General features: G+C 43.8%; 14 protein-coding genes across 14 annotated transcripts; 9 read left to right on the forward strand and 5 right to left on the reverse strand.

Annotated features, from left to right (window-relative positions):
- Nucleotides 1-136: 136 nt before the first annotated feature.
- Nucleotides 137-2,737, forward strand: SBE2 (Sbe2p; the record flags this gene model as incomplete). The annotated part of the gene is made up of 1 exon (XM_444872.1): nucleotides 137-2,737. One exon carries the CDS (start codon nucleotides 137-139, stop codon nucleotides 2,735-2,737), a length of 2,601 nt encoding a protein of 866 aa, XP_444872.1.
- Nucleotides 2,738-3,171: 434 nt separating this feature from the next.
- YPQ2 (Ypq2p) lies at nucleotides 3,172-4,122 on the forward strand (the record flags this gene model as incomplete). The annotated part of the gene is made up of 1 exon (XM_444873.1): nucleotides 3,172-4,122. The coding sequence occupies one exon, from the start codon at nucleotides 3,172-3,174 to the stop codon at nucleotides 4,120-4,122; it is 951 nt and encodes a 316-aa protein (XP_444873.1).
- Nucleotides 4,123-4,562: 440 nt separating this feature from the next.
- TRR1 (thioredoxin-disulfide reductase TRR1) lies at nucleotides 4,563-5,522 on the forward strand (the record flags this gene model as incomplete). The annotated part of the gene is made up of 1 exon (XM_444874.1): nucleotides 4,563-5,522. One exon carries the CDS (start codon nucleotides 4,563-4,565, stop codon nucleotides 5,520-5,522), a length of 960 nt encoding a protein of 319 aa, XP_444874.1.
- Nucleotides 5,523-5,765: 243 nt separating this feature from the next.
- GVI51_A02321 (septin family protein) lies at nucleotides 5,766-6,956 on the reverse strand (the record flags this gene model as incomplete). The annotated part of the gene is made up of 1 exon (XM_444875.1): nucleotides 5,766-6,956. One exon carries the CDS (start codon nucleotides 6,954-6,956, stop codon nucleotides 5,766-5,768), a length of 1,191 nt encoding a protein of 396 aa, XP_444875.1.
- A 4,040-nt stretch (nucleotides 6,957-10,996) lies between these two features.
- On the forward strand, nucleotides 10,997-12,136 carry TRP4 (anthranilate phosphoribosyltransferase; the record flags this gene model as incomplete). The annotated part of the gene is made up of 1 exon (XM_444876.1): nucleotides 10,997-12,136. The coding sequence occupies one exon, from the start codon at nucleotides 10,997-10,999 to the stop codon at nucleotides 12,134-12,136; it is 1,140 nt and encodes a 379-aa protein (XP_444876.1).
- A 412-nt stretch (nucleotides 12,137-12,548) lies between these two features.
- Nucleotides 12,549-15,167, forward strand: SPC110 (Spc110p; the record flags this gene model as incomplete). The annotated part of the gene is made up of 1 exon (XM_444877.1): nucleotides 12,549-15,167. One exon carries the CDS (start codon nucleotides 12,549-12,551, stop codon nucleotides 15,165-15,167), a length of 2,619 nt encoding a protein of 872 aa, XP_444877.1.
- Nucleotides 15,168-15,242: 75 nt separating this feature from the next.
- CNL1 (Cnl1p) lies at nucleotides 15,243-15,545 on the reverse strand (the record flags this gene model as incomplete). The annotated part of the gene is made up of 1 exon (XM_444878.1): nucleotides 15,243-15,545. One exon carries the CDS (start codon nucleotides 15,543-15,545, stop codon nucleotides 15,243-15,245), a length of 303 nt encoding a protein of 100 aa, XP_444878.1.
- A 173-nt stretch (nucleotides 15,546-15,718) lies between these two features.
- GGA1 (ubiquitin-binding protein) lies at nucleotides 15,719-17,485 on the forward strand (the record flags this gene model as incomplete). Its single annotated transcript, XM_444879.1, has 1 exon — nucleotides 15,719-17,485. One exon carries the CDS (start codon nucleotides 15,719-15,721, stop codon nucleotides 17,483-17,485), a length of 1,767 nt encoding a protein of 588 aa, XP_444879.1.
- A 230-nt stretch (nucleotides 17,486-17,715) lies between these two features.
- On the reverse strand, nucleotides 17,716-20,865 carry EAF1 (Eaf1p; the record flags this gene model as incomplete). Its single annotated transcript, XM_444880.1, has 1 exon — nucleotides 17,716-20,865. One exon carries the CDS (start codon nucleotides 20,863-20,865, stop codon nucleotides 17,716-17,718), a length of 3,150 nt encoding a protein of 1,049 aa, XP_444880.1.
- Nucleotides 20,866-21,399: 534 nt separating this feature from the next.
- Nucleotides 21,400-22,230, reverse strand: BCP1 (protein-transporting protein BCP1; the record flags this gene model as incomplete). Its single annotated transcript, XM_444881.1, has 1 exon — nucleotides 21,400-22,230. One exon carries the CDS (start codon nucleotides 22,228-22,230, stop codon nucleotides 21,400-21,402), a length of 831 nt encoding a protein of 276 aa, XP_444881.1.
- Nucleotides 22,231-22,454: 224 nt separating this feature from the next.
- Nucleotides 22,455-24,530, reverse strand: TFC6 (transcription factor TFIIIC subunit TFC6; the record flags this gene model as incomplete). The annotated part of the gene is made up of 1 exon (XM_444882.1): nucleotides 22,455-24,530. The coding sequence occupies one exon, from the start codon at nucleotides 24,528-24,530 to the stop codon at nucleotides 22,455-22,457; it is 2,076 nt and encodes a 691-aa protein (XP_444882.1).
- A 146-nt stretch (nucleotides 24,531-24,676) lies between these two features.
- Nucleotides 24,677-25,786, forward strand: ESC2 (Esc2p; the record flags this gene model as incomplete). The annotated part of the gene is made up of 1 exon (XM_444883.1): nucleotides 24,677-25,786. The coding sequence occupies one exon, from the start codon at nucleotides 24,677-24,679 to the stop codon at nucleotides 25,784-25,786; it is 1,110 nt and encodes a 369-aa protein (XP_444883.1).
- A 183-nt stretch (nucleotides 25,787-25,969) lies between these two features.
- On the forward strand, nucleotides 25,970-26,242 carry SEM1 (proteasome regulatory particle lid subunit SEM1; the record flags this gene model as incomplete). The annotated part of the gene is made up of 1 exon (XM_444884.1): nucleotides 25,970-26,242. One exon carries the CDS (start codon nucleotides 25,970-25,972, stop codon nucleotides 26,240-26,242), a length of 273 nt encoding a protein of 90 aa, XP_444884.1.
- Nucleotides 26,243-26,551: 309 nt separating this feature from the next.
- On the forward strand, nucleotides 26,552-27,841 carry RPT5 (proteasome regulatory particle base subunit RPT5; the record flags this gene model as incomplete). Its single annotated transcript, XM_444885.1, has 1 exon — nucleotides 26,552-27,841. One exon carries the CDS (start codon nucleotides 26,552-26,554, stop codon nucleotides 27,839-27,841), a length of 1,290 nt encoding a protein of 429 aa, XP_444885.1.
- Nucleotides 27,842-27,890: the final 49 nt, after the last annotated feature.

The raw sequence follows: 27,890 nt of genomic DNA on the forward strand, positions 1-27,890 counted from the left end.
CGAAGTCGCTTGATATACTTCGATGAGGGATGTGCCGCTGCACGTCACAGGTGAAAAAATAAACAAGGCCAATTTTAAAAAGTGGATTCGAATGAGGGACTATATAATTAGCTGTGAGCTCTGGACCAGGGACCCAATGCAGAAGATCAGTGTTGCGTCTATGCTGAAACCTGTGCGGCTGCACACAGTGCGGGAGGAAGCGGTAGCGGGAGCTGAAGCAAAAGCCAAAGTGGGAGCTAAAACGGGAGCTAAAATGGGAGCTAAAACGGGAGCTAAATCAGGACTGGAAGCTGATACGGCAGCTGGGGAGACACTGGACGCTGGCGCGTCCAGTGAGGTGCTGCAGCTGCATGTGCCTCGGTCGCGGTCGCACTCGCAGTCGATATCCAAGAGCAACAGTGTGATCTCTGGCAGCAGCTACTCTAGTGCTGGGCGGATAATCGGTGTGAACTCGGCGAGGAGGCCGAGCGATAACCTGATGCTGCAGATCAGTGCGCACTCAGACGGGGACTCAGACGATGAAGCCGGCGGAGACACGCCGTCGAAGGCGGCTGAGACACATGCGAATGCGGTACCGAAGCCCGTTAGGCCCACCTCAGACAATTCCATTAGATCGAACGACACCGCGCTGTTCTCAGCGAACCCCACAGACTCCTCTAACGGATCTGCCTCTGATAGCGATTACGACGAGCAGCACGACACCTCGATGGTTTCCGGCAAGAGCGCCACTACGATGATGAGCCCGAGCCTCGCGCTGTCAATTGGCAGCGGTATGACCAGGTCAGATGTGATCACGCCGAACAAGTACAGCAACCTGGACTCGGGGTCCCTTGGGATTGCGGAAACACCGAAGGCTAGGTACATTTTCTCCAACGTCAACAGGAACAGATCGCAGTCCTCGATCAAGAGCTCAGAGAACTCTTCCCCATTGAGGTTCGTCGATGGACCGAACCAGAGACGTACTCTCCCAGGTGCCTCAAACACGTACTTGCACTCCAACAGTACCTCGGCTATCCTACCAACTAGTAGAGCCATGACACCCTCACACAGATATAGACTTCGCAAGGAGATGAGAGATGTCGCTCTAAAGAAATCCATAAAACAGAAAGAGAAATTTTACGAAGAACAGGATTCTAATCTAGACTTGAAAGACGATAATGTCGATGCTTCTTTGATATGGAACATTCCGATGGCTTCATACTCAACCAGCTCTTTCCTTAACACCACCGATTCTAAACATAAGGATACGAACATAAAAGTCACTTCACCGGAGAATAATAGAGTAATTAATAACAAAATTGAGCGCCAGGATCGCCGCTTCCCTCAGAAAAACCAAGTGCATTCGAGAAGCCAGCCCAACCTACCCAGATTACAACAGAGGCCCATGAAGCGACCTGTTCATCAACAACAACAACCTATCACTTGTTTCGAGGACATTCCAGCTACTCCAATTCCAGGTGTCTCAAATGTCACAGATACAGAATTCATCCAGGATACCATACAAAACTTATCTTCAGTGTACTTACACTCCCAGGAAATGAAGTCTCGTGGCCAATTGGAGAAAAGACAATCTTCAACCCAATACTTACCTTTGAACGTCAAAGAAATGAGTGATTTGGGGATGGAAGACCTTGTGCTAGTGTCTGACAAAAAACTGGAAGCTGTGAGCTCATCCAGACCAACTTATCTGCCACCAAAATCAACTAAGGAGAAGCAAATGCACGAACATGAAATATCGAAGTACATGAAGATGGCATCAGATGAACAAATTCAGAGGAAAATATCACAGACTAAACACATGGAAGAGGACAAAGCAAACCACGAAAGATATGCTCATTTATTGCAAAGAGGTATCACAAGAAAATCTTCTTTGTTTGACTTAAGAAAAATTTCATGGAAGACAGCCATAAGTGATGAACTCAGATGCTCTATTTATCATACTATTTTGGAAAGTGATGCCCAATTAGTATCATCAAAGTACTTGGAGAATTTTGATTATTTGAACAGCATTCTGGATCAGATGGATTTCCCAACTGATAAAGAAAGTGAAATTAAGCAGATAATCGAGAAGAATATTACGACCAAAATCGGATACTCTTCAGTTAAAGACAAAGAATTGACATTGTTACTGAAATTGAAGTCGATCTCCAAGCAGGGGCTTATGGTTGGTGATGCTCAACTTTTCCATAACTTCTTGAATTGCAAATCTTTTAAAACTTTGAAGGACATTTGGGAGATAGCCAATCTGATTCAACTGACTTGTTTCAACGACACATGCAAAGACAAGTTTGACAGCCGTATTATTGACCCTCGTGGTATCACAGCTAGAATTCTGCATAGTCCAAGTTTCAAAGCAGAGATGACTAGCTCAATTATGAATTTCAACACCTGGTGGAACATTATGTCCCGCATTGACAACAACCTATTTATGTGGATCATGGATATTATTGTAATTGAAAATTGCCAATGCTTCACCAACAAGCAGATTAACAAAGACCAGCTGAGAGATAAGAATTGGGATTACTATGTAAACAAATACGTTGTTGTTAACTACAAGATCCTGGCCTCGCTAGCAGCTTCTGTTCTACTGGACTACCATTTTGGGTTCAACGACCTAAAACATCTGGAACGCATTGACAAAAAATTCTGTATACCACTCTACTCTGAGGACACCGAATGCAACATCATCAATAGCTCATTCATCAAGAAATGGCACCACCAGTACAAAAAATACTAGCATAATGAACCTCTACTGAATTCATGAAACTTTATTCAATCTTTCTTACCTATTCATTATAATTGCATATTACACCCACCCAAATTATACATTCACGACCCCAACTTGCAAGCAAGCAAACCTATTGACGATATATAACAAGTAAATACAATTGCTCTTTTATCAGATATAGAAATATAACGTCCATTCTACTATCCAGCTAAGACTTCATTCCTTGAGTCACCTCATACAAATTTTGCAAAATCGCACTGCAAAAAGAAGCAGCAAACTCATCAATTAACATAGTTATTAATGGTAGTACATTTCATTACGAACCCCAGTAACTGTTCATTGCTTATGCTCATAGTTAACATAAGAATAGAATTAGTGAGTGAGTTTGTCCTGTGAAAGAATACAACTGCGTTTATATTTTGAACTAAAGAACTGTTTTGCCGATGTCATGCGCAAGGTCCCTTTGGCCTTTCATTTCTAATATCAACGGCTCAGTGTCGTTTCTGAGTTCATTTGTTTCTCTGTTTCCTCAGATTATAGAGACCTATAAGGATAAGACAGTAGAAGGTTTATCCCCGTTGTTTCTTATGTGCTGGCTTAGTGGAGATATCACATCTCTTATCGGTGCTCTAATGACGGGACAACTGAAGTTTCAAATAGCGCTGGCTATATATTTCCTCTTTAACGATCTGTTTGTGTGTTGCCAGTACTATTACTACGGTGTCTTACATGAGAACAAGTTGGCCACTGTTGGACATGAAACTGTCCCTGTCATATCGTCCTTGATCGATGATGGCATAATTACTGTTGATGAAAACGGCCTGCAGAACACAGACTCAAGGCCCGAGACCAACATGGAAGGTAGTAGGCTCAGCAACTCTAGCATATACAGTGGTAGTAGGGCCACTAGATCTCTTCTGGCTAACGCCCTAGTCTCTGTTAAGAGCAGCAATGCACAACAAATACTATCCAGCCTGCAAGTGCCACCAAATGCACCATACCCAGGCCATACAGGTCGTGGCCAGATGGGGGTTACATTGTCATGGCTGGGTGCCTCTTTCTATGTTGGTGCCAGAATCCCACAGTTGATCAAGAACTATCAGAGAAAGTCCACAGATGGGTTGTCACCTTTCCTGTTCGCTACCACTCTACTGGGGAACATTACTTACAACATAAGCATTTTTACAAGTTGCAATTTCCTGGACACCGAGGACAAGATGGCATTCATATTCAACGAGCTGCCGTTTATTTTTGGCAGCGCAGGCACAGTTGCATTCGACCTGATATATTTCTACCAGTACTATGTACTCTACTCTAGGGACAACAAGCTGAGAGAACTGGAAAGGGAGATATACGACAATAACGAAGACGAAACCACACCATTGATAGATTAGCATTACACTTCCACAACCGGTTTTCTGCATTACTTGAAGCCCCATAACTCTTTTATTTTTTATATATCCTTTCTTTAAATGCACAACTAATAAAATAAAAAGGTATTTTATTATTATTGCAGACCGCAAATGTATTGACAACAGAAGTACAACTCTAATGAAGCCAATACAGACTATTTAATATGTACTTATTGCTCTGACTGCGATATTATCACTCGTAAGTCATCTGATCCACACCCACAGTAATTCCGACTGATTCGGATGCCTCGAAGAATCCATCTGATACGCAATGAGCATTGAGAAAGCTATAAGAGTATAGCACCCCAATGGTTTCGTGATGACTCTTGCTTTTGCAATTTATTAAAGTTTCGTACTGGAAAGAAGCCTATCAACACATATCCACCGTGTCGTCCACAATATTTAAAAGGTTTGCTAGCAAGATGCCTCACAACAGAGTTACTATTATTGGTTCTGGTCCAGCTGCCCACACAGCTGCCATCTACTTGGCCAGAGCTGAGATGAAACCTACTTTGTATGAAGGTATGCTTGCCAATGGTATCGCTGCCGGTGGCCAATTGACCACCACTACTGAAATCGAGAACTTCCCAGGTTTCCCAGAAGGTCTAACAGGTACTGAGTTGATGGACAGAATGAGAGCTCAATCTACTAAGTTTGGTACCAACATCATCACTGAGACCATCTCCAAAGTGGACCTATCTGCTAAGCCATTTAAGCTATGGACTGAGTTCAACGAAGATGGCGAACCAATTACCACTGATGCCATTGTGATGGCCACTGGTGCATCTGCCAAGAGATTAGACTTGCCAGGTGAAGACAAGTACTGGCAACAAGGTATTTCCGCATGTGCTGTCTGTGACGGTGCTGTTCCAATCTTCAGAAACAAGCCATTGGCCGTTGTTGGTGGTGGTGACTCTGCTTGTGAGGAAGCTGAGTTCTTGACTAAATACGGTTCCAAGGTGTTCATGATAGTCAGAAAGGATCACTTACGTGCCTCGACCATCATGCAAAGACGTGTCGAGAAGAACGAGAAGATCGAGGTCTTATTCAACTCCGTATCCCTTGAGGCTAAAGGTGATGGTAAGTTCTTAAACGCATTGAGAATCAAGAACGTTAAGACCAACGAAGAATCCGATTTGCCAGTTAATGGTCTATTTTACGCCATTGGTCACAACCCAGCCACTGATATTGTCAAGGGTCAAGTTGAGACTGACGAGAGTGGTTACATCAAGACTGTCCCAGGTAGCTCTCTAACTTCTATCCCAGGTTTCTTTGCCGCAGGTGATGTCCAAGACTCTAGATACAGACAAGCTATCACCTCCGCTGGTTCCGGTTGTATGGCTGCACTAGATGCTGAGAGATACTTGACTGAATTGGAATAAACATATTTCAGTATATAATGTTGCAGTTTATCTTCTAACTGATATGTAACTGATCTTAATATTATTATCAATGCTTTAGTTTACCGCAAAACAAATACTTTACGATATGCCTCATTTTAAGAGGCAGATCTCTTCTATAATCTTATATCAAAAATAGATAGTAAACATCAATAACACAATCAATTAGAAACAATAACAAAGCCTTTAAAATAAAGTTACATAATCTTGTATAGCACAATGACTTCAATGCTTTCTGGCTTGTAGTCTTCTAACTTCCTCTTCCATTCTTTTCACCTTGGCCTGAATCTCTTCCAGGTCACCATTTAGCTTTGTTCTTTCGTTTATGATATTTTGCTCCCATTGCCTGAATCTATGTTCTTCAGCTTTAACTTGCTCAGTGAAGTAACTCTTCAAAGCATTCTCTTCTTCTTTATATTTTGGATTATTCGAAAGCTTTCTAGCTGGAGTCTTGTACGTGAGCGAGGCAAGTTTCTCGCTGTCGTTGGGTTCGTCTCTATTTATACCTTCTAAGCGTGTCCTTCTGTAATTTTCGTAATGTGTTTGTTCTGTGGAAGTGATCAGGTCCAGCATGTAAGTGCCCAATAGCAGTGCTCTCAATTTCCTGAAGTCACAGTGCTCATCGTTCTCCACTTCGACCAGGCCCCATGGGTATTTACGGGCCAGCACCATAGTGCCCGAGCCGTTGTCGTACCTATCTTCAGAGCCCACTATGGCGAAGGGCATCGACTCGATCAGCTGTCTTGCGTGTTCCAACGCAGGGGCATTGGCCTCGTCCAAGCTACCGGCGGCGCCTTCGGCACCGTCGGTGTAGTCTAGAGGCGGCGTGAAGATCGCAATCTCCTGCGCTTCAATCACCTGCCTTATCCTCGACTTGAACAGCTGCAGCTCCTGTGCGGTCAGCGTGTCTGCCTTGGAGATCACAGGGATCAAGTTGCACCTCTGCGACAAGTGCTTCATGGTCCATATATCCAGCGGCTTGAGCCCGTGCGCCGTGGGCCTGATGAAGTACAACACCGCGTGCACACGGAAGTCGAACCGCACGTCGCGGAAGGGCTGCTGCTCCTGTCTCAGGTACGAGTCGTACTGGTCGTCTATGAAGTCCACAACGGGCTGCCACGCCCTGTTGTTGTCGACTTTGTCCCCAAACGCAGGCGTATCGACGACATTAAACCGCATAGTAAAGCCTTTCTCCGTCAATTGCGCCCTCACAATGTCCACTGCCTCAGTGGACACCTTCTTACCCTTGCGCTGCTTCAACCCAGGGAACAAAGTGTTGATGAAAGTGGTCTTCCCAAGACCACTTTCACCACACACCAGCATATTGAACACAGAACCCGCGTCGTGCACTTTCTTGAACACCTGGTTCGGAAGCGCAGCTACACCTACCATCGTCGTCATAGTCGTCATCGTCATCGCAATGCAGTCTGGTAAACTCTCTACAATTCGATGAAGTGAATAAATATTTGTGCCAAAATATAGCTTCACTTCATCGAATTTTGAAAAAAAAAAAATGGGACCCAGAAGAGAACTTTCCGCTCCACCAGAGAATCGAACTCCGAACGCCGAATAGCAGGGACTCACTCCATATAGCGCATAAGCATATAAAGGCTGGATTAATCAATATTAAACAGAAACGTTGAACAGAGGTCTTTCTATATGAACTCCCAGCAAGGATTTTCATCCATCTGGTTGGCATATGTTGGAGATTTGGGTATGGCGATGTGTAGATAACGTTGGCTACTGTCCTATAGAGTAGTACTTACAAACAATAATCCCTCCACATCAATAATTATGTAACAGATGAAGTTCATTTAAATTTGAAGTATGAAGGAAGGAGACGATGCTCAGTAAGTGTTAACAGAAACTGATAACAGGAGCTGGGATATAGAGAAATGGTGTCCAAATACTACAAAAAATTTAAAGTTGTTTACTGCTTTACAATTGTTTTAAGACAATGTGTTGTAGTACCAGGAGGCAAATAGCCACATATACAACTGGAAGAGATGGTAGTATTGTTAATATCTGAAACAATATTATAAAAATATTCCTCCGCATTATTTCGAATTTGAACGTTTGCATGTTATTTTGAGTTGTTCCACCTTTAATCTTTTTCTTGTTGAATGCATTTGTTATCAATGGTCTTGCAATATACTTTAGTTTTAGCTTGTTTTATGGTCGTTATCATCACATAATAGATCTACATGACATGTAAGTATTGAATATCATTTAGTATAGATACGTAGTCTATTCCCTTTTGTGCATATAAGTCGACAATATAGACAAAATATTGGCATAGGAGAAATATTTGACAACTACTTAAAATTGAAGATTTATATATTTTTATTAATTTAATTAACAATTATTTTAGTAGAAGATTTTGTGGAAGACTATAAAACTAAGAAGATATAATATTATGTATGTGGAATAGATCAAGGTATGATAATAGACATGTATTGCATAATCCAAACCAATGTGTAAGAGAAAGAAAATTTAATAAAAAAAATGATGGTATTAAATCACCCATTCTTATTCATACCAACAAGTTTAGATAAAGCATTCAGTGTAACGAATAAAGGAGGGCTTCCACATAAAATAATATAAAATTGATAAAGATTTATATGATAGTTCAAATAAATGGCTAAAAAAGGGATATCAAACAATAGAATATAAAGAAAATAATAAAATGCATGTAAAAATAGAAGAAATATAACAAAAGAATAGAAGATAATAATGCACCAGCCATTGAAAAAGCTATAAATATTGTAATACTGATATAATAGCATTGAAAGAAAAATGCAAAAATATAAATATGGAAAACCATTACAAAACATATATTTTACCATAATTAAGAATGTAAGATAATAGACTCCTGTTTAAAAATAATTTAAAATTGGATGGTATAAAGCGAAATATGAATTTATAAGAAGAATAAACTGTGGAGGAGCAGTACAAAAATATAGTATAACCAATATGCTCTATGCTATCAACACACACTTGTGGAAAACAATAAAGTAAATAAAACCGATTTGAATAAACATGGAATATCTGAGGCAACATCAATACATAAAGATGATTCTACACCGAAAAGGTTTTAGAATTTGTTTCATTAGACAAAGATAAATTAGTATGGAATCAGTTTTTGCTACACGAAGGAACATACCATACTGCAAATAAAATATACAATATCCTTTTTAATACTATATTTCTAATGATATTATCCATAAAATGTATGCTATAAAAATGAACATAGCAATTGTTGTAAACCATAGCCATCAAGAATGGTAGCAGAAATAGCTTTCTATGGTCGTGGATATGGAAAATTGGTTCAGAAACCTATAAGCTTATGTAGTAAAGAGATGTTGTAGCAGGAGAAGTATGAAAAGTAGATATATGTTTATAGGTAACAGAATTTTAAAAAGCTACATAGAACCTATAAATTCAACAAAGTGGCGTATCAAAATGGTTATAGATAATAAAGACCGTCCAATAATATTATTTAAAATATATACTATAATGTGTAATATTTAATTGCTACAGACTGCCTCATCGATAGATAACAATTATAAATTAATAATAAATGAATAATAAATTGTTGAATATCATTATATATTTATAATTTATATGAAATATATATTATATTAAGGTATAAAATCTTTATGTATTAATAATAATATTAATAATATAAAGGATATAGTACATATTTAGATATTAGTTTTTTTGGTAATCCAAAAGTAAATATTATAATTATTACTGGATTGGTATTATTTCACATATTGTATCTCCTTATTCTAAAAACCTAGTACTTGGTGAAATCTATATGATGTATGCTATGGCATCTAGTGGCTTATTAGGAGTCTTGGCATGACTACATCATATGTATACTCCAGGATTAGATGCTGATACTAGAGCTTTTTTGACATCAGTCATTATGATTATTGCTATTCCTACAGGAATTAAAAAATTCGCATAATTAATTTATCCCATTAGCAAGGATAATGTGTTGACCATAAATAATTATTTTAATTTAATCATTAATATTCTTTATTATCATTATAATTATTATAATGATATTAATAAAAATAAATATTATATTAGTAATAATATTAATAAAATAAATAATATATTAGTAATAATATTAAAGATTTAGTAATTTACGGTCTCAATTTAGAATCTAATGTGGGTTAGTTGAATTTTCTTAAAGATATTAATAGTATAATTAATATAATTAATATTCCTAATAATATTTTATATAGCATTGTAGGTATTTATTAATAGACGGTATTATTTATTAATTTATGTATAATAACTATAAAGATTTTTATTATTAAATTAGATTTCAACCATAAATAATATATTTGTACTGGCTTAGTAAAAATTGAAAATATATATAATTAACAGTGATAGTGATATTTATATTAATGGAAGTATGGATTAAGTTATATGTGGTGAAAAACTGGGCTGCAACATGCAATAGATATAAATGGAATGATACATAAAATGCTGCTAGGCGGACCAAAATTAAGGAAGATAACTATAAATGGAACAATAAAAATTATATCGTTAAAGAAACATTACTGTGGTGAATACTATAATCGAGTATATGCCAGAAAGAACAAACCGGCATATCGCCTTGAAATAAAGAGGGAAGTGCCAAGTGTTAATAATGAAGGTATTATTAATTTATAGACACTACATCAATAAGCCTATCACTGTCAAACAGAGCTACAAACAGCGTGTATATAAAGAGCGTGTATATCAACAGCTTGTATAAAAACAGCTTGTATAAAAACAGCTTGCATAAATACAGCTTTCGCAAGATACAAGGTACGAGTTTGTCACAGGTATTCAGCGTGTTATAGATCGGTATGTATTACGTGATAAAGTTCGGATACAAGTCAGTAATATAGGTAGGACTTTAAGTTCACAGAAGAGGAACCTAATGCTATGTGACATATGACTCCTTCGAACAGATTCTGGTTTATCAGACTTATAACTCCTGGTACTTAGTATTGCGTGACTAGATACAAGCAAGTATCAACACTACAATCAACTGTTAACAAGTCTAGGAAGAGTATCCTAAAGTTTTTGTTTGGTTGTGACCTTCTACTAAAAGAACAAGAGAGGTATAATATACCATGTAGATACAAGAAAGGTATAGCAATATATCAATATAGCAATGCCATACAAGATACAAGGCAGGTATAGCAATATATCAATATAGCAATATAGTAATGCAATACGATGTATTGGCTTGTACACGTGAACACGTACAATATAACAAGATGACTCATTTAAATTATCACTATTCACAAGTCATGTGATGCATGTCTCTCAGTCACAGACTGCTTCCACACTCGCAACTATATAACTGGCTGCCACCAACTGGATGGTATTAGTCTTTTAGGATGGGGGGAATAAGCTGGAGAGAGCTGGCCATAAATCATAATACCGATATGTCTAGCGAGGATGAGCTGGTGCAATTGACCAAGACGCTGCTGGAGCCCGTGCCCACGCTGACTCCGAAGCAGTTGTACAGGGCGATGGTGATCATTCTGGAGTTGACTGCGTCGCAGGACATCGACTCGCTGATCGACACGCTGACGCTGTCGACGCACGTCAAGATTGCCAGTTTCCTGTCGTGCTTGAAGGCCTCGCGGCTGGACCACAGAGCTGAGTACATTGCCGAGGCAGCGAAGGCGGTGCTCGGGTTCTCGCATGTGGTGGAACTGGACCTTGTGGAGAAGACGCACCGGGAGCACCGGGAGGAAGTGGTGCTGGATATTGTGGGCACCGGTGGCGACGGGCAGAACACGTTCAATGTGTCTACTTCTGCCGCGATCGTGGCTGCTGGTATCCCCGGGTTGAAAGTGTGCAAGCACGGTGGGAAGGCCTCGACGTCCAACAGCGGGTCCGGGGACCTGATCAACACGCTGGGTGTGCAGTCCAGCAAGGTCACCGCGGAGACCGTGCCCGCGCTGTGGGAAAACAAGTTCATGTTCCTGCTGGCGCCTTACTTCCACTACGGGTTCGGTAAGACCTCCAACCTGCGGAAACTGATGCACATCCCCACGATCTTCAACATCCTGGGCCCCTTGCTGCACCCGGTGGCACACGTCGACAAGCGCGTCCTCGGCGTGTACTCCAAGGACCTCGCACCAGAGTACGCCAAGGCAGCATCGATAGTGTACCCAAACAGCGAGACTTTCGTGGTTTGGGGCCATGTGGGCCTCGACGAAGTGTCCCCCATCGGCAAGACGACGGTCTGGCACGTCACTACAACGGGACAAGTAGATATATTCGAGCTCGAACCAGCAATGTTCGGACTGCAGGAGCACCCATTGGACGTCTGCAAGTCCTACGGGCCCGAGAGAAACGCAGAGATACTCAGAGATGATATCCTCTCCGGCAAGTACAAGCTCGGCGACAACCACCCGGTCTACGACTACATCCTTCTGAACACCGCAGTGCTATACTGCCTGAGCCAAGGCCACAGAAACTGGAAACAAGGTGTAGAGGTAGCTAACGAGTCCATCCAATCGGGCAACGCTGTGAAAGCCCTGGAACACTTCATCAAGGACGTCCAGGATCTATAAAACCCACTAAGAAAACCCACTCTCTCTCGCACTCATCACCACAAACTCATGCATATACTCAAATGCAACAACAGCCATGAAAATATAGCATTTATTTAAACCACTTCTATACAAATAGGCATCTCATACTACTATCTACTCATACTTGTCACATGAAACGGTACGCGAAATCCGCTCTTCCTGAACAGCCTTTACGCGTCAAAGCATCAAAGCGTCAAAACGTCAAAGCGTCACACTGAGCGCCAGTTTTGTGTTTACAGACCACTTATAAAGAGACTTGGCTGTTTGTGGTCTTTGCTTACAATAGCGGAATCTAGGACTGTTATAGGCTGTTTGACGGCGTTTGTATTATAGAGATAGTTTTTGCGCGGGGAAAGAAAGAGACTGAACTGCTGGAGAATTCGGGTCCCGGATGTCTGATATCAAGAACTTCGAATTCACGCCCATTGGGTATATCAAGTCCAAGAGCGGTGAGAACGATGCCAAGGAGACGCTGATGTCACCGACTGGAGCCAGTGTACGATCTCCCGGGAGTGTTGGGCATGTACGGAAGGCCCGCAGAAGGAGTATCAACGATACCGTGAACTCTTCTCGAGTGGAGAACGATAATGATACTTTCGATGAAACGCTGCCAGAATTGGAGATGCGGAAGTTGCCGCAGTATAGGAGAGTACCAGAGTCGCGGACTTCAGCTCGAAATTCTGGGGCGGCACCACAAGAGGAACAAAATAGGAATGACTACTCAGACATATTGTCTAAGACATCTAACCCAATCAAGGATCAGGAGCAAAAGATAAAGGACTTGGAACATGAGAATACAGTGCTGAAGGTCAAAAACGTTTCGTACAGGTCGCTACTTGCCAACTACAGCGGCGGGTCCTCTCAGAATAATATCAACCTTGTGGAAGAAGTCAGTATATGGAAGACAAAATATCTGGAAACTAATGAGAAATTGTTAAAAGTGAAGCAAGATTTCGAGAGCTATGTGCAAAAGATGGAACAAGAAAAGGAAGTTAATACTGACCAGGAAAAGACTAAAGAACCAGAAGTCATCCCAATTGATAACCCAGAGTATATTAAAGAACGTGAACATATTCTAGAAGAGTTGGAAAGGGTCACTGAAGATTTCAAGAATTTAAGAGATAGATATAATGATCTAGAGATAAAATTTCTATCAATCCAAAACGAACTCGATGAAAAGAAACAGGAATTCGAAAGCTCCACCGCAAGACTTAATGAAGAGATTCACACTCTAAAATCAACTATCGATGACAAGGATGCAACAATAAGCGAATTCAAGAGAAAACTAGGAAATGCAGAGGATCAATTGGCCTCAATAGATGACCAAAATGGAAACCAGAATCAGAAACTGTTGCATGATCTGAAGGAAAGAGAAGATGCTATTGACGGTCTTAAAGAGGATATCATTGAAAAGGAGAATGCCATAGTGCACTATAAGGAAGAAATTCAAGATAAACAGAATCAATTAAAAGAATCAGAGTCTAAATATGCAGAAGTGCAAAAAGAGTTTGAAGATTTCAAGAGGGAATTGAAAAAACAAACATTTGAATTTGAAGATGGTAAAAAGTCTACTTCTAGACAACTTCAAGAACTTTCTGTAGAGAAAATTCAATTGGAAAAGCAAGTTTGTAATTTGAGAGGTCAGATCGAGAAATTAGAGCAACAACATAGGTTGACCCAGAGTGAAAACGACGGTTTAAGAACCAAGTTAAAACATATCGAATCTGATCTAAAGAACGAGAAATCGAGAACTGAAGTGAAGATCAAAGATCTGACATCAGATCTTGAAGATGCTAGAAAAAATCTAGGTGAGGCTAATAATACAATCAAGGAACTCCATCATGAAATAATAAAAAATGCAACCAAATCAAAAGACCAATTATCTGAAGAAGTAGTTGAAAAGGACAAAGAAATTGATCAATTGAAACATAGAGTACAAAGATTAGATGAAGAGCTTCGAACTTCTCAAGCTGAGCTTGACAAGGCAACCAAAAACAGAGAAGTTGATCATGAACTTGAGATTAGGAGATTACAAAACAAACATGAGATCGAACAAGAAAGCCTCAAACGAGAACTGGCACATATGACTGACGAGAAAGAGAGACTAGTCGACCTCCATAGACTTGATATAGAAACCTGGGAGCGCCAAATTGAAGCATTAAGGAAAGAAAACGAAAACCTCATCAGCAGAGAACACAAAGAGTCTAACAATATAGAGATAACATTACAGGATAAGAATATCCAAATTAGAAGACTCGAGGCGGACATTGTACAGCTCAATGAAGAAAGAAATGATATATTGAATAAGTTAAGATCATTGGAGCAAGCCAAGGATCGATACAAATCCGAGATGAAGGATGCCTTGGAGACGATATCGAGGTTAAGAGTTGATCTGGAGAACAACAAGTCCTTGAAAGACTCTAAGGATTCCTTAATTGAAAGGAAATACGAAAAGTTAAAGGATGAATTTAAACTAATGAAGAAAGGTTACTTAGATGAAATGATAAAATTGCAAAGTAGAAACAGAGAATTGAACAGTGACCTACAGAAGCGCATGGATCCCAGTATATCGACATCTGCGAACACTACACTGGCAGATAAACTGGATTACTATAAGCTCAAGTACAACGACGAAGTCAGACACAATAACGATCTGCGTGTAATCAACGAGTACTTGAACAGGGTTCTACGGGCCAGTGCACAGGATATCCGATTAAATCTGCTGAAAGTAGAAAATGATCTAAACATTGACATCCATAAAGAGAATGTGCCACTCTCGGCGCCATTGTCCTCAAGTGGCGGCAGGCCATACTCAAGTTCATACACCAGAGAGTTTGACAAGTACGATTACAGATACCGCCAGAAGGGCAAGCGTTTCAAGACCGTCGCGCTCGCGGTATTGGCAGTGATACGCATGTACAGGGCCGCAAAGAAGCACAACTGGAACGAACAACGGATCCGCTACTTACAACGCAAGATAATAGCAAAGGAGGACCGCATCACATGGTGAGATCGTTTCTCTCAATATTCATATTACATTATTACATAGGTATATCATAAATAGTCATTTTCTAATCCGGTATATTCATTTCAAAGCAGCCATCGCACTGTCAAGCCTCTCCTTGAAGCTGTCGGTAATCATCCCAATCTGCTCCATCATAGCAAAGTACTCCTCAAGCTCATCCAGACCACGCAGAACTCCACGAAACCGCTCGATGTTCTCATCAATCACACGCTCAGACACTTGGCCCACCAGCTCGTTCTGCCGTTGCACCAACCGGGTGGCCTCCAGCTCCAACGACTTCACGCGGTCGCTGATCCGGTACACAAGGTAGTCATAGTCAACACTCAGCTGGTCAATCCCCAGAGACTCGTCCTGAAGAGCCATCGACCCTCTCTTTATATCCCAAGTTATCTGTGTTGTGTGCCCACCAAGGCCCTCTTTATCTCCCAAACGGCCCAGTGACAAAAATTCTTGCAACTTTGGGATTATAAAAGGGTCGGACTGACGATTGCTCTCCGGAATTGGGCTGTAAGTAGGAGACCAGTAACAAGGAAGTAATGCCTACTGGAATATATTTGACTGAGGGGCCTGTTCGGAGGTCGCAGGTGAGTGGGAACCCGCTGCTGCGGAAGATCCAGCGTGCGTGCCGGATGTCTCTTCCGGAGCCCGACCTGGCGTTGAACCTGGATGTTGCTGATTATATCAACGAGAAGCAGGGTGCTGCTCCCCGGGATGCTGTGTTTGCCATTGTGAAGCTGATCAATTGCCATGATACGCACACCGCGGTGTTTGCGCTGGCGTTGCTGGACGTTTTGGTGAAGAACTGTGGGTATCCGGTGCACTTGCAAATCTCCCGGAAGGAGTTTCTGAATGAGCTGGTCAAGCGGTTCCCGGAAAGGCCTCCCATGCGCTACTCCAAGGTGCAGAGGCTGATTCTGACTGCGATCGAGGAGTGGTACCAGACCATATGCAAGACTGCGAGCTACAAGGACGACCTGGGCTACATCAGAGACATGCACAGGTTGTTGAAGTACAAGGGCTATGCGTTCCCTAAGATACAGGACGAGCACTTAGCGGTGATGCGCCCTAACGACCAGTTGAAGACCGCCAGTGAGATTCAAAAGGAACAAGAGATCGCCCAGGCAGCCAAATTGGAGGAGCTAATCAGACGCGGGAGACCAGAAGACTTGAGAGAGGCCAACAAGCTGATGAAAGTCATGGCTGGTTTCAAGGAGGACAACATTATCCAGGCCAAACAGACCATTAACCATGAGCTGAACAAATTGAGACGTAAAGCGGACCTGTTGAATGAGATGTTGAGTCAAGAACAACCTGACTTGTCAAGTGAAACTATGGAAGAGCTATACAGTGCACTAAAAGTGGCCCAGCCAAAATTCCAGAAGATCATCGAAGAAGAGCACGAGGATGACACGCTAGTGCAGAGTCTTCTTAAATTCAACGACACTGTTAACCAGTTACTAGAGAAATACAACTTGTTAAAGATTGGTAACAAGCAAGCTGCAGCAGCCATTAACCCAGAGAATATCAGTGAAGTGCCTGCAGGTAGCAATGCAGGTGCTTTGGCTAATGAAATTAACTTGATCGACTTTGATGATGAGCCTGCAAGAGATAGTAGCAACGATCAACAAGGTGCTTCTAATGGTAACAACACATCACTTGATGACTTATTTGGTGATCTCACTTTGGGCCAAGCTGATACAAACAATAACAACAACCAATCCCTAGTCGGAGGTGGTATTTCTCTAGGTGCTGGTAAACCATCCGTTGCTACAACTGGTGCCAGTGCTGGTTTGAGTAATGACAGCTCTGATCTTTTGGATTCAGTTTTAGCGTCTCCACCTCCTTCATTGGTTCAAGCTAGCAACACCCCAGCTTCTACTAATATTAGTGCCGCAGATGACTTGCTAGGTGACTTCGTGTCAAGCCCATCTCCAGTTGCTAACGCATCTGCTTCACAAAAGCTTTCGCTGTTTAAATCAGGTGATATAGAGATTGAGCTTGACCTAGCTAGAGAGTCTGATTCTACATTGAAATTGAAGGTGTTTTTCAATAACCTTACCTTCCAAACCATAAATAATTTGGTCTTTTCTATTGCCACACCAAAATCAGTTCAGCTGAGATTAGAACCTCAGTCTGGGAACCTGTTATTAGCAAACTCTAAGGGCGGCATTACTCAAAATGCATGGATCGACAATGCACCAACAACATTGACCAAACCTTTGAAATTGAAATGGAAGGTCTCCTATACTTACAACTCAAGCAATAAAGAGGAAACTGCTGTTTATACCTTACCAAAAATTTGAAGTGTTGTAACCTACGCTTAAAAAATTGAATATAATCTGTATGATATAGTTTATTTCTTAATAAAATGACATTCTATTAGAGAATTAACTTTTATTCAAACCAATCTTACCCAATCTCCAGGTGATTCATCGATTGTAAGTACAGCTGTGTTTCAAGTTCGGATATTATAAATTAGTTATATGCTATGTATGTTAGATTTAATGAGTGAGAATTTTATGTTATTTATTCATTATTTTTGGAATTTCTTTAATATCTCCTGAGGAGTTGGTGACTTCATTGTCTGTACAGTTTCAGGTATCGTATCCACAGTCGTTACTGGCTTGCCCGGTGCATTCGAGGCCCTACCGGCATATATCTGCCGCGGATCCGTCTGCACCGGCGATGGTACACCTCTGTTCATGACAGACATGCCCTGCTGTGACAGGTTAACTGATTCCCCAGGCTGGGGAATGTTCTTAACTTGAGCACCAGAAGCTGAATTTAGCTTGCTGTCCTTGAATCTTTTTTGTGCCTGTTGATTCTTCATAGTTGTCAAATAGCTCTGAGCCGCTTTTAGTGCAATTTCAGGGGAAACACCAGGATTTTGCTTGATAATTTTTTTCACATAACTATTGATTAATTTATTCTCCGCTGCAATGCGCTGTTCATTCTGGGCTTGCATTGCCGGGGTAATTTGTTTATTCACTACATTAGTGTATGAGGTATTAGGGACCTTTTCTGGAGCAGCAGCTGAAGAAACGATCTTACCTGCATTACCTTGCATTGCCTGTTTTTGAACAAACCTGGCATCATACTGTTTTTGCTGTTGCTGCTGTTGCTGCATGTTATCAACCCTAAACTGAGATCCAACAGGCAAATTAACAGGACGCTGTCCATTAGGAGGAACCGGATGCTGTTGACGCGACAACGAAGGAGAGCCTTGTTTTTGTGACTGTTTAGATTTTGAAACCTGCGGATTTTGCTTAACTTGTAATCTATTTTTGGCTGTTCTCCTCAATTGAATGTCTCTTCTTATAGCCTCATCTCGTTGAGCTTTCAAAGCGGACATTTCTGCAGGTGTAGGGACCTTCATATTCTTACTATCTAACATCTTTCGTGGTTGAGTCGGATTAGGACGTGGTGCATTTTCCCGCTTTTTTATTGTCTTACGCATCGCCTCGAAAATGCTTGCCCATCTCAATCTTCTATGACCTCTTTGAATCGACTCTGGACCAACACCCAATGGTGAAATTCTTCTATTTTGTCTTTGTTGGAACTTGTGAGCTTCAATCAACCATTGTTGCGCTGCGTGTGCCCGTGGACCTTTCAAATCCGAAAAGCTAAATTTCTCATTGAGCTGAACAAATCTCTCAAAACATTGCCAAGGAGTTCTCCTTTCAATGTTTGACAAGTAACTGTTACTTGGCATCCGAGTCATTTGTGCACTAATTAAATCCCAATTGTAGGCATAAGTACTAATATTTTTCACCAACTCTTGATCATCCTCTGGTAACCAAATTGTAGGCGTTCTATTTTGCAAATATTTCAAAGATGGCACTGATGGTGGTCTTAGATAGTGATTTCTCCTGTTACCATAAAATAACCCTCTACGTTTGCTCAATTGCAGTAGAGTTTGCTCTTCATCTATGAGCTGCTTTTCAACTATCTTGTAGTAATGATCAAAGTCAGGAAGTACTAATGACTTAGAAACAGGTATCATTTCAAGTGTATCTAAATTAATATGCGAATCTTCATCGTCTATACCTTTGTATACTGGAAACTCTGAGAGTAATGTGCTTTGAAACCCACTAAGATCGTTTTCGGTAATTGTCAATTTAAATATTTTCGATTTTTTATCCGATTGCTTCATTCTCTGATACTCTTCATCAGAAATCTCAGGTAGCTTCTTAGGTACTATTTCGTCCTTTGGATTAGCTCTCCTCTGCAATAACCACGTATCAATAGCATTATCACTGTCATTACCATTATCATTATCATTACCATTACCATTATCATTATCATTACCATTACCATTATCATTATCATCAGAACCATCATTCCTATCGATTGCAATGTCATTATCAACATCCTGTTCCGTCACATCTTTCATAACATCATCAACATCTTCGTTAGCCACCTGGCTCTCCTTTTCTGTCTCTTTATTTGCTTGCACATTTTTAGTATCATCACCTTTTTCATCGTTCTCTATAACAGAGTCTTGCACAATATCAACATCAACTGGTTCAACCAAAGGCTCTACTAATACAGTTTTTGCTAAAGTTTCATCCACACTTTTATCACTCCTATCATTTGAATTAGGAGTGTCTTCTCCTGGGACATGAATTGGCTTACACCTAACGCAACAAACCTTTCCGTACGTCCAATAATCTTGTACAGCTTGTGCCAGAGTTGTACACACAGCAATCTTATACTTCTTCCCTTCCACAAAATCTTCTCTCATCCACTTCGCTTCTTTTAATAGAGTACCACGATGAGTATTCTCACGGTTCCAACCATCGACAAATCGTTTTGGTTGCCTTAATGACCACAACCCCGATCTTCGCAGTTCTTCAATTCTCGAGCTTACGACGGTTATCCTGGACTCATGCAATGCTTGATTAATCATATCGGAAGTCAAAACCTTATGAGCCCTTGGTATTAAACTTATAAGTGGCAAAGTTTGTGCCATATATCTAAGTTCTGCCAATGGAATACCACCTGGAATCATTGATGGTGCTATTTCTTTCATCATCAAATATACCGATTCTAAAGAATCTATACTGCCTTCATTATACCTGGAGTCTAACCGTTCTTCAGTGTCATAGACTTCATTCAGCTTTTCATTCAGTGTTTTGCTAACAGCTGAAGGTTTTTCTATAGGAGTAGGTTTAGGTGGTAATTTGCTTATCTGATACTGATGAATGGGCTCATAACTTCTCTTTTGTCGCTTGTAACTAACATCTTGGGTTTGGTCTTCGGCGAGTTTCCTCTTCCGAGTCACCCATTCAATAGAAGGTGAGTATGGGTTCTCCTCTCTGACATACACAATAGCGTTGTCCTTCGTCCTTATGATATCGTGTTCGCTCCTCTTAATACCCCTAAACACCTTAGAACCCATGCCAAGCGATTTCCTAAACCGTTGTATCTTCAATGGCTTCAACACATACCGCTCTTCAGTTTTCTGGTTCAGCTTCGCTATGCTCTTATCCACGTCGTTCTCCTCCAGAAACCTATGCAGGTCACGCACGAACTCTTCGCGCTTACCCTTCACCAGCATAACGTCATCGAGCCGCGAAAGGCAGTACAGCTGGCTAAGCTTGCTGCTTCGCTGGCTCAGGATCTCCTTCTTGCCCTCTCCAGCAGTCGTGGGAGTCACAGATCGCGACGACGATACCGACATAGTCTCTATAATTTGATCTGTCTGTTCCTACTAAACTTTTTCCTTTCCTGTGCACGTTACTTCTATATCAATCCAATCTGAACATTGACGCGTGTCTCTCAATTATTCCACAGGGCACAGCTCAACTGATGATCCAGAGATGCAAATAAACCAAACTGTTATCCAAATTTCACGCAAAAAAAACGACACAAACGCCAGCCAAGAAGAAGACAAAGAGCAGACACGGGGGGATCAACAGTAAAACCTTATCTGCAGCCAATATCCAATACCAGAACCCTCCAGGAACGTCCAATACCTGCCGATTCGCACCGTTTTGTGCGTATTTTGGCAGTTTTTATTGACCCGGAAAAGGTCAAAAGTTCGCCAATTTTCATCAATTTTTTCTTTCCGCGAAAACATCAACAAAGCATGTGATGGTTACGTACAGAGCTACGATAATACCGGCTTGGGCATGTCGTCTCTTTGGCTTCTATATGCTCATATATAGTTAATATACGCTTATGTATAGGGTCGAAAATCTGCCTGTGATAATTCCTACCAGGTGGATACTTCCTGTTCGAATTCGTTGATGCTCTTCACCAGGCTGTCGTGGTCTATAATGATGTATGATGCGATGAGGCCCTTCTTGGACTCGCCATCGAAGTGCACTTTGGCGTGCTTCTCGAAGAACCTGTCCTCCTCGTGGAAGTAGTCTACCTCGCTCTTGCCCCTGACTCTCTTCTTCGACCTGGCGCTGGCGTCTCCTTCTGCCTCGTCCATATCGAAGTTGACCTCGTACTTCCTGCTCACTATCACGTAGAAGTCGAACGGTTTGCCCTCGTTTGCTGCTGCCGCGTCCTCCATGGTGATGCGGTACAGCGGCGTGACTACCTCTGGTGGCATGTTGATCAGCCTCTCGCTCATCACCAGCGCACAGCTCTTGTTGCCCGTGTTGTCCAGCGTCTGCAGGAAAGTCTCAATCCTAGTGTCCAGCTTCCGCAAGTACTTCGCATAGTCGCTGTCCTTGTTCTCCTTGTAGTTGATGAAGGACAGGAAACAGTACGGGTCAGACTCCTTACCGTCCGTCTTGATGGTAGTGGTTGGCGAGGAAAGTATCAGATCAGACAGCGCACTCAGCTGAACACGGTTGCTCTCCTGCGGACCCAACAACTGGCGGATCAAGTGCTTCACCGCATGAAAGTCTACATCGGGGTTCCCATCAAAGAAATCAAAGTCTATGTTCACTATCTCTTGCTCCTCATCCCCAGCATTCTCCTCCTCAGAGTCCGTGCTGCTGATATCAATCTCAGACTCCTCGTCCTCGTTAACAGGATCGTTCCTACGCTTCCTGTTGCCCAGTTCACTCAGTTTAATAGCCTGCACCATCTCTCAATACCTTGCCACTACTGAACTAAACTCATACCTTCTCCCTTGCTCCCCCCACACCATCAGCCATCCACAAACTTGTACTTCCATCTTCTCGATGCTCATCGCCAAAATTTTTCAATTCGCAATTCGAAGTGAAGTTGCTGAAACGGTGCTGGAGCTGCAAAACAGGCGAGTTACAATTTGACTCTTATATATTACGTACTTGCTATTTACGACACACTCTACTTCTCACCGATTCTCTCTATTGTTACAATACCAGCGCTGATGGAGAAGCTGTAGAACCTGCCGCACTCCGTGGACTCGTTCCACTTGGTAGCGGTGATGGCCACCTGTGGGGCGTCCAGCTCGATGGTGCTAATCTCCCCGCCGCCGGCTTTCTCCACCTCGTAGTTAGGATCCAGGCGGTACTGGTCCGCAGAAGGGTTGTAGTCCCACTTCCACAACCGTAGAGTCCGCCCGACGCTGGCGACGTTCTTAACACCCGTCAGCAACCGCCTCACGGCGTTTGTGATGTACAGTCCGCCGGAGCTGAGCCCACTGAGCAACATGGGGTGTAGTGTCGACGCCGACAGTGCTGTCACTGTGGTGGGCATGGACCCCATTGAGTGCTGTGCGAACGAGGCACGCGGTGGGACCGCACGAACGATGTTGGCACCGTCTGTGCAGAAGAAACTATACAGCTTCGGCATGTATACTATCGGGAACTGGTTACCACCACGATACCTACTCGTCTTCACTTTAGAGGTGTGTATGCTGGCAGGGTCAAATATGTAGAAATACCCGTCTAGCGAAACCGCACCGATGGTGCTAGCTTCAAACTCCGAGTGCGCTGTGACTATGGTCGATATGTAGGTGGAGCATACTTGCAAATAATACGAGGGCCTTTGCAACGCCTGTGTATCGCAAAGGTCAAACTCCGCAACGTAACCGTTTTGGAACCCACATATAACTCGGCTCACGCTAACAAAATCAAACGTCGTCACACAGTTGCCCTTAACCCCCAGTGCAATATTTGTGGCTTGGCAAAGAACAGGCTCCTCACTAGCTGTTGTAGGGATATTCAAGGACCTCACTGTACCCTCTTGACAAGCAAAGAATAAGGCGCCAATCGTGTCTTCAGTCTGATCAAGAGCCTCGTGCCACTTCAAATCCCATACTTCTCCATACGGATGTAAGATATCATGTATTTTCTCAAGCGAGAGAGTGTGCGGATCAAATCTAAACACCTGCAAGCACGCAATATGCTCTTCTTTACCAAACATCCGCAAATGCTTATCATCTGGCTCCTGGCCGTACTGAGAAAGTGCCAACACTAGGTACTGAACCTGCTCGTCGCCTCTCTTGGTGGTGTGCCAGGCCATGTCGGTGACAAAAGCCCCAGCGTTGTATACTAGCCCGTAGCGTTGATAAGTAGGGAGCACAGGGAGTTCTGCTTTCTGACCTGCAGATAGAGAGATACCAGTTTCTCCAATTTGACAATCAATGGGCTCTGCTCTCACTTTAAAGAGGGCATTGTACTCTTTCTCTGAAACAGCACCAAACTGTGCTGGGTGTGCATCCATGGATGCCCAAATATGTGCAATATCGTCCTGTAAATCTCTACCAGCGTTTGGCAACTCGCTGCTGTGCTTTGATTCAAACCAGAAAGGCGATGTGGGCTCAATGGTTTCCTGTCTTACGTTGAACAAATCGTTCTCGAAGCATTCCTTGACAATGGCCAGCTTCAACAGCTTGGCCCGATCCAGGCCGTAGATCCTCTCGATCTTGTCCCTGGCGGAGGACAGGTCCTTCAAAGTCCTGATGATCCTGCCTTTCTGCAGCAGCGTAGACGCGATGCCTCTCTTTTTCGATAAAATCCTCACTTTCTTCTGTTTCTTGGCCCTGGGCTGAAACTCAACGTCAATTGCATCGTCTCCATCTACATAGTCGTCGCCATCATCGCCATCGTCGCCGTCGTCACCGTCGTCTTCCTGGTGCACGTACTCCTCGTCGCCGTCATCGTCTTTAAGCTTGGCGTCTATCACAGCGTCGTCAACCGCAGCAGCGCCAGCGGCGCCAGCAGCAGCAGCATCGTCAATTGGCGTCACTGCAGCCGCTTCCACAACCTTCCGTGGCCTCCCACGCCTCCTCAACTTACGCCCGGCACCTTCATCCTTGGCAGTGCCCTTACCCTTGGCAGTGCTGGCGTTGGCGACCGCACCTTCCATGCTCTTCAGCGCCGCCACAGCTATACTCTCGCTGGCCGTCTCATCAATGGCATGTTTGCGAGGCCTGCCTCTGCCCCTCTTCTTGTCCATGGTCCCTTGTCCTGTCTGGGCTGTAGTGGTCGATGGCTGTTTTGCCAGCTTTTTTGTTTTTAAAAGCAAAAGCTGGTGGTGAATGGCAGATGGTAATGGGAGCTCGCTGAGAGCTGGGAGGTGAGAGCTCGCTGAGGGTGAATACGATGGATTTCAGCGACGAGGACTCTGACGAGTTCTTCATGGGGACTTCCGAGGACGTGGAGGAGCGGTTGCAGCAGGCGATGGCCTCGCGGGCGCCGCAAGCACCGAATGCAGAACCAGCACCAGTACAAGAGCCACATGCAGAAGCAGAAGCAGAACTAGAGCCAGAAGCAGAAGGACCGTCACAGGAGCAAGTGCGAGGGCAGGATGTGGTGGTTATAGAAGGGGACACAGAGGGGAGTGGATCGGAGGGCTCGAGCGACAGCGAAGGCTCGAGCGACAGCGGTGCACAGGACACATACCGCGGAGATAAAGAGTACGAGGTGCGTACGCGGTCTGGGATGAAGCGTGCACGCACGGTGGAGGACGAGAACGACCTGTTCTTCCAGAGCATTGCGAAGCGGAGCCAGAGTCTGCCGGTGCAGGACGGTTCTGGTGCAGTGCGGCAGGACAAGGTGTACTATGTGCAGTTTATATCGCATGTGGACGGCACGAAGGGGAAGTCAGTGCAGGTGAAGGCGCTGGGGAGCCACCCGTTCTCGAAGCTTGTAGCTGCGGCGCTGAGCGGACTCATGCGGGCGCACAGGCTGCCCTCGGTGATGAGGCCGCTGTACCAGCCGGAGAGCGTCGTGAGCTACTGGAACCGGGCGAAAGTGCTGGGGTTCATGACCTGCGATACGCTGCGGGTGCCGCAGCGGTACGGCAGCGACTACCTGGAGATCCAGCTGGTGCCCGTGAAGGAGGAAGCGCAGTACCTGGAGCAAGAAGTATTCGAGGAGCCAGAGCGTGCGCCCACGCCGGAAGAGGACGCCGAAGAGGAGTTTGAACGGGAGCTGCGCGACGCCAAGGAGGTCAGGGCACCCGTGGTGGACCTCGAGTCCGAGGAAGTGCTCCGGGTGGCACTGCAAGGCCAAGACAACAAGAAAGTGTACGTGAACGTGAAGCCCACGACCACGTTCGCCCGCATGATCGAGTACTACCGCACGCAGAAACAGCTGCCGCGAAGCACACAGATAACACTGGCACTCGACGACGAGCCACTAGACCCACACGCCACGGTCAAGTCCCAGGATATAGAGGACGAGGACATGCTGGAGGTAAGATTATCGTAAGTCCCAGCCGCAAAAACACTCCAAAGACTGGGGGCAACCTTATTACCATCACTACCGACGTCCCTCTTAAGCAAATTTCAGGAAGCGAAGAATATAAAGAGAGCTGGGAGAGCTGGGAGAGCTGGGAGAGAGAGCAGAGACACTTTAGCTTTGCCACGAGTGCCATCTACATATACAGCGACAATGGACGAGAAGAACGTTGAAGAGCGGAGGACGCTAGAGGAGGACGACGAGTTTGAGGACTTCCCTGTGGATACGTGGGGGGACAAGGACACAGTGGCCAGCACCAGCGCCACCAATGGCACTAGTGCCACCAATGGCACTAGTGCCACCAACGGCATTGGTGGCACCAGTGGCACCAATGGCAAGCGCAACATCATATGGGAGGAGAACTGGGACGACGTGGAGGCAGACGACGACTTCACACAGGAGCTGCGGGCAGAGCTGCAGAAGTAATAGGCCCCAAAAAATGCTGCAACTGCGGAGCGAAAAGAGAGTCGGTGCTACGGTAGCACTACGCCTATGAGACAGCCACTAGGATATATAATACACCAATAGCCACGCAATATAGCTGTATGTATCGAATAATATGAGTATTGCTCTTTAAGAAATGGAGTTTACCCGGTTTGCCACAACCCCTTCAAGCTGGAAAAAGTATAAAAAGGCGGGAGTTTTGGGCGAGTGGATAGCCCATTCCCTTGGAAGGTCCTTGGAAGGAGAAGTAGCAGACGGTAAGTAACAGGACGGGGAATTGGACACGCTGAGATGAGTACTTTAGAGGAATTGGATGTTGAAGACGGGCTGGACCAGGAGATTCTGGGGCTTTCGGCGCAGGAGCTGCAGACGAGGAGCAAGCTGCTGGACAACGAGATCCGTATCTTCCGGTCTGAGTTGCAGCGGTTGTCGCACGAGAACAATGTGATGCTGGAGAAGATCAAGGACAACAAGGAGAAGATCAAGAACAACCGGAAGCTGCCATACCTGGTGGCGAATATCGTTGAGGTCATGGACATGGATGAGATTGAGGACAAGGAGAACAGCGAGTCTGCGACGCAAGGTGGCAATGTTAACCTGGACAACACGGCCAACGGGAAGGCCGCTGTGATAAAGACCTCCTCGAGGCAGACGGTGTTCCTGCCCATGGTTGGCCTGGTAGACCCCGACAAGCTGAAACCGAACGATCTTGTGGGTGTGAACAAGGACTCGTACTTGATCCTGGACACGCTGCCTTCGGAGTTCGACTCGCGTGTGAAGGCCATGGAGGTCGACGAGAAGCCCACGGAGACTTACTCTGACGTCGGTGGTCTGGACAAGCAGATCGAGGAGCTGGTAGAGGCCATCGTGCTGCCAATGAAGCGTGCCGACAAATTCAAAGAACTGGGTATAAGGGCACCAAAGGGTGCGCTGATGTACGGTCCACCAGGTACCGGTAAGACCTTGTTAGCCCGTGCCTGTGCGGCTCAGACAAATGCCACTTTCTTGAAACTGGCCGCCCCACAGCTGGTGCAGATGTTCATCGGTGAAGGTGCAAAATTAGTCCGTGACGCGTTCGCCCTGGCAAAGGAGAAGGCGCCAGCTATCATCTTTATCGATGAACTGGACGCCATCGGTACAAAACGTTTCGATTCTGAAAAGTCGGGTGATAGAGAAGTGCAAAGAACTATGTTGGAGCTTTTGAACCAGCTGGATGGTTTCAGTTCGGATGACCGTGTCAAAGTGCTAGCAGCCACAAACAGAGTAGACGTGTTGGATCCAGCGCTGCTGAGATCCGGAAGACTGGATAGAAAGATCGAATTCCCATTACCAACAGAGGACTCAAGAGCCCAAATTCTACAGATCCATTCCAGAAAAATGACTACAGATGATGACATCAACTGGCAAGAACTAGCAAGATCTACAGACGAATTCAACGGTGCTCAACTGAAAGCTGTCACCGTCGAAGCCGGTATGCTAGCATTAAGAAATGGTCAATCATCGGTGAAACATGAAGACTTTGTAGAGGCAATTGGTGAAGTTCAAGCTAGAAAATCAAAGTCTGTTTCCTTCTATGCCTAGTGCATCAAAAATATTTGTCTATAGGAAGTAATCAGAAGCTTAAAATAAG

Source organism: Nakaseomyces glabratus, chromosome A, assembly GCF_010111755.1.
Source record: "Nakaseomyces glabratus chromosome A, complete sequence".
NCBI classification, from domain to species: domain Eukaryota; kingdom Fungi; phylum Ascomycota; class Saccharomycetes; order Saccharomycetales; family Saccharomycetaceae; genus Nakaseomyces; species Nakaseomyces glabratus.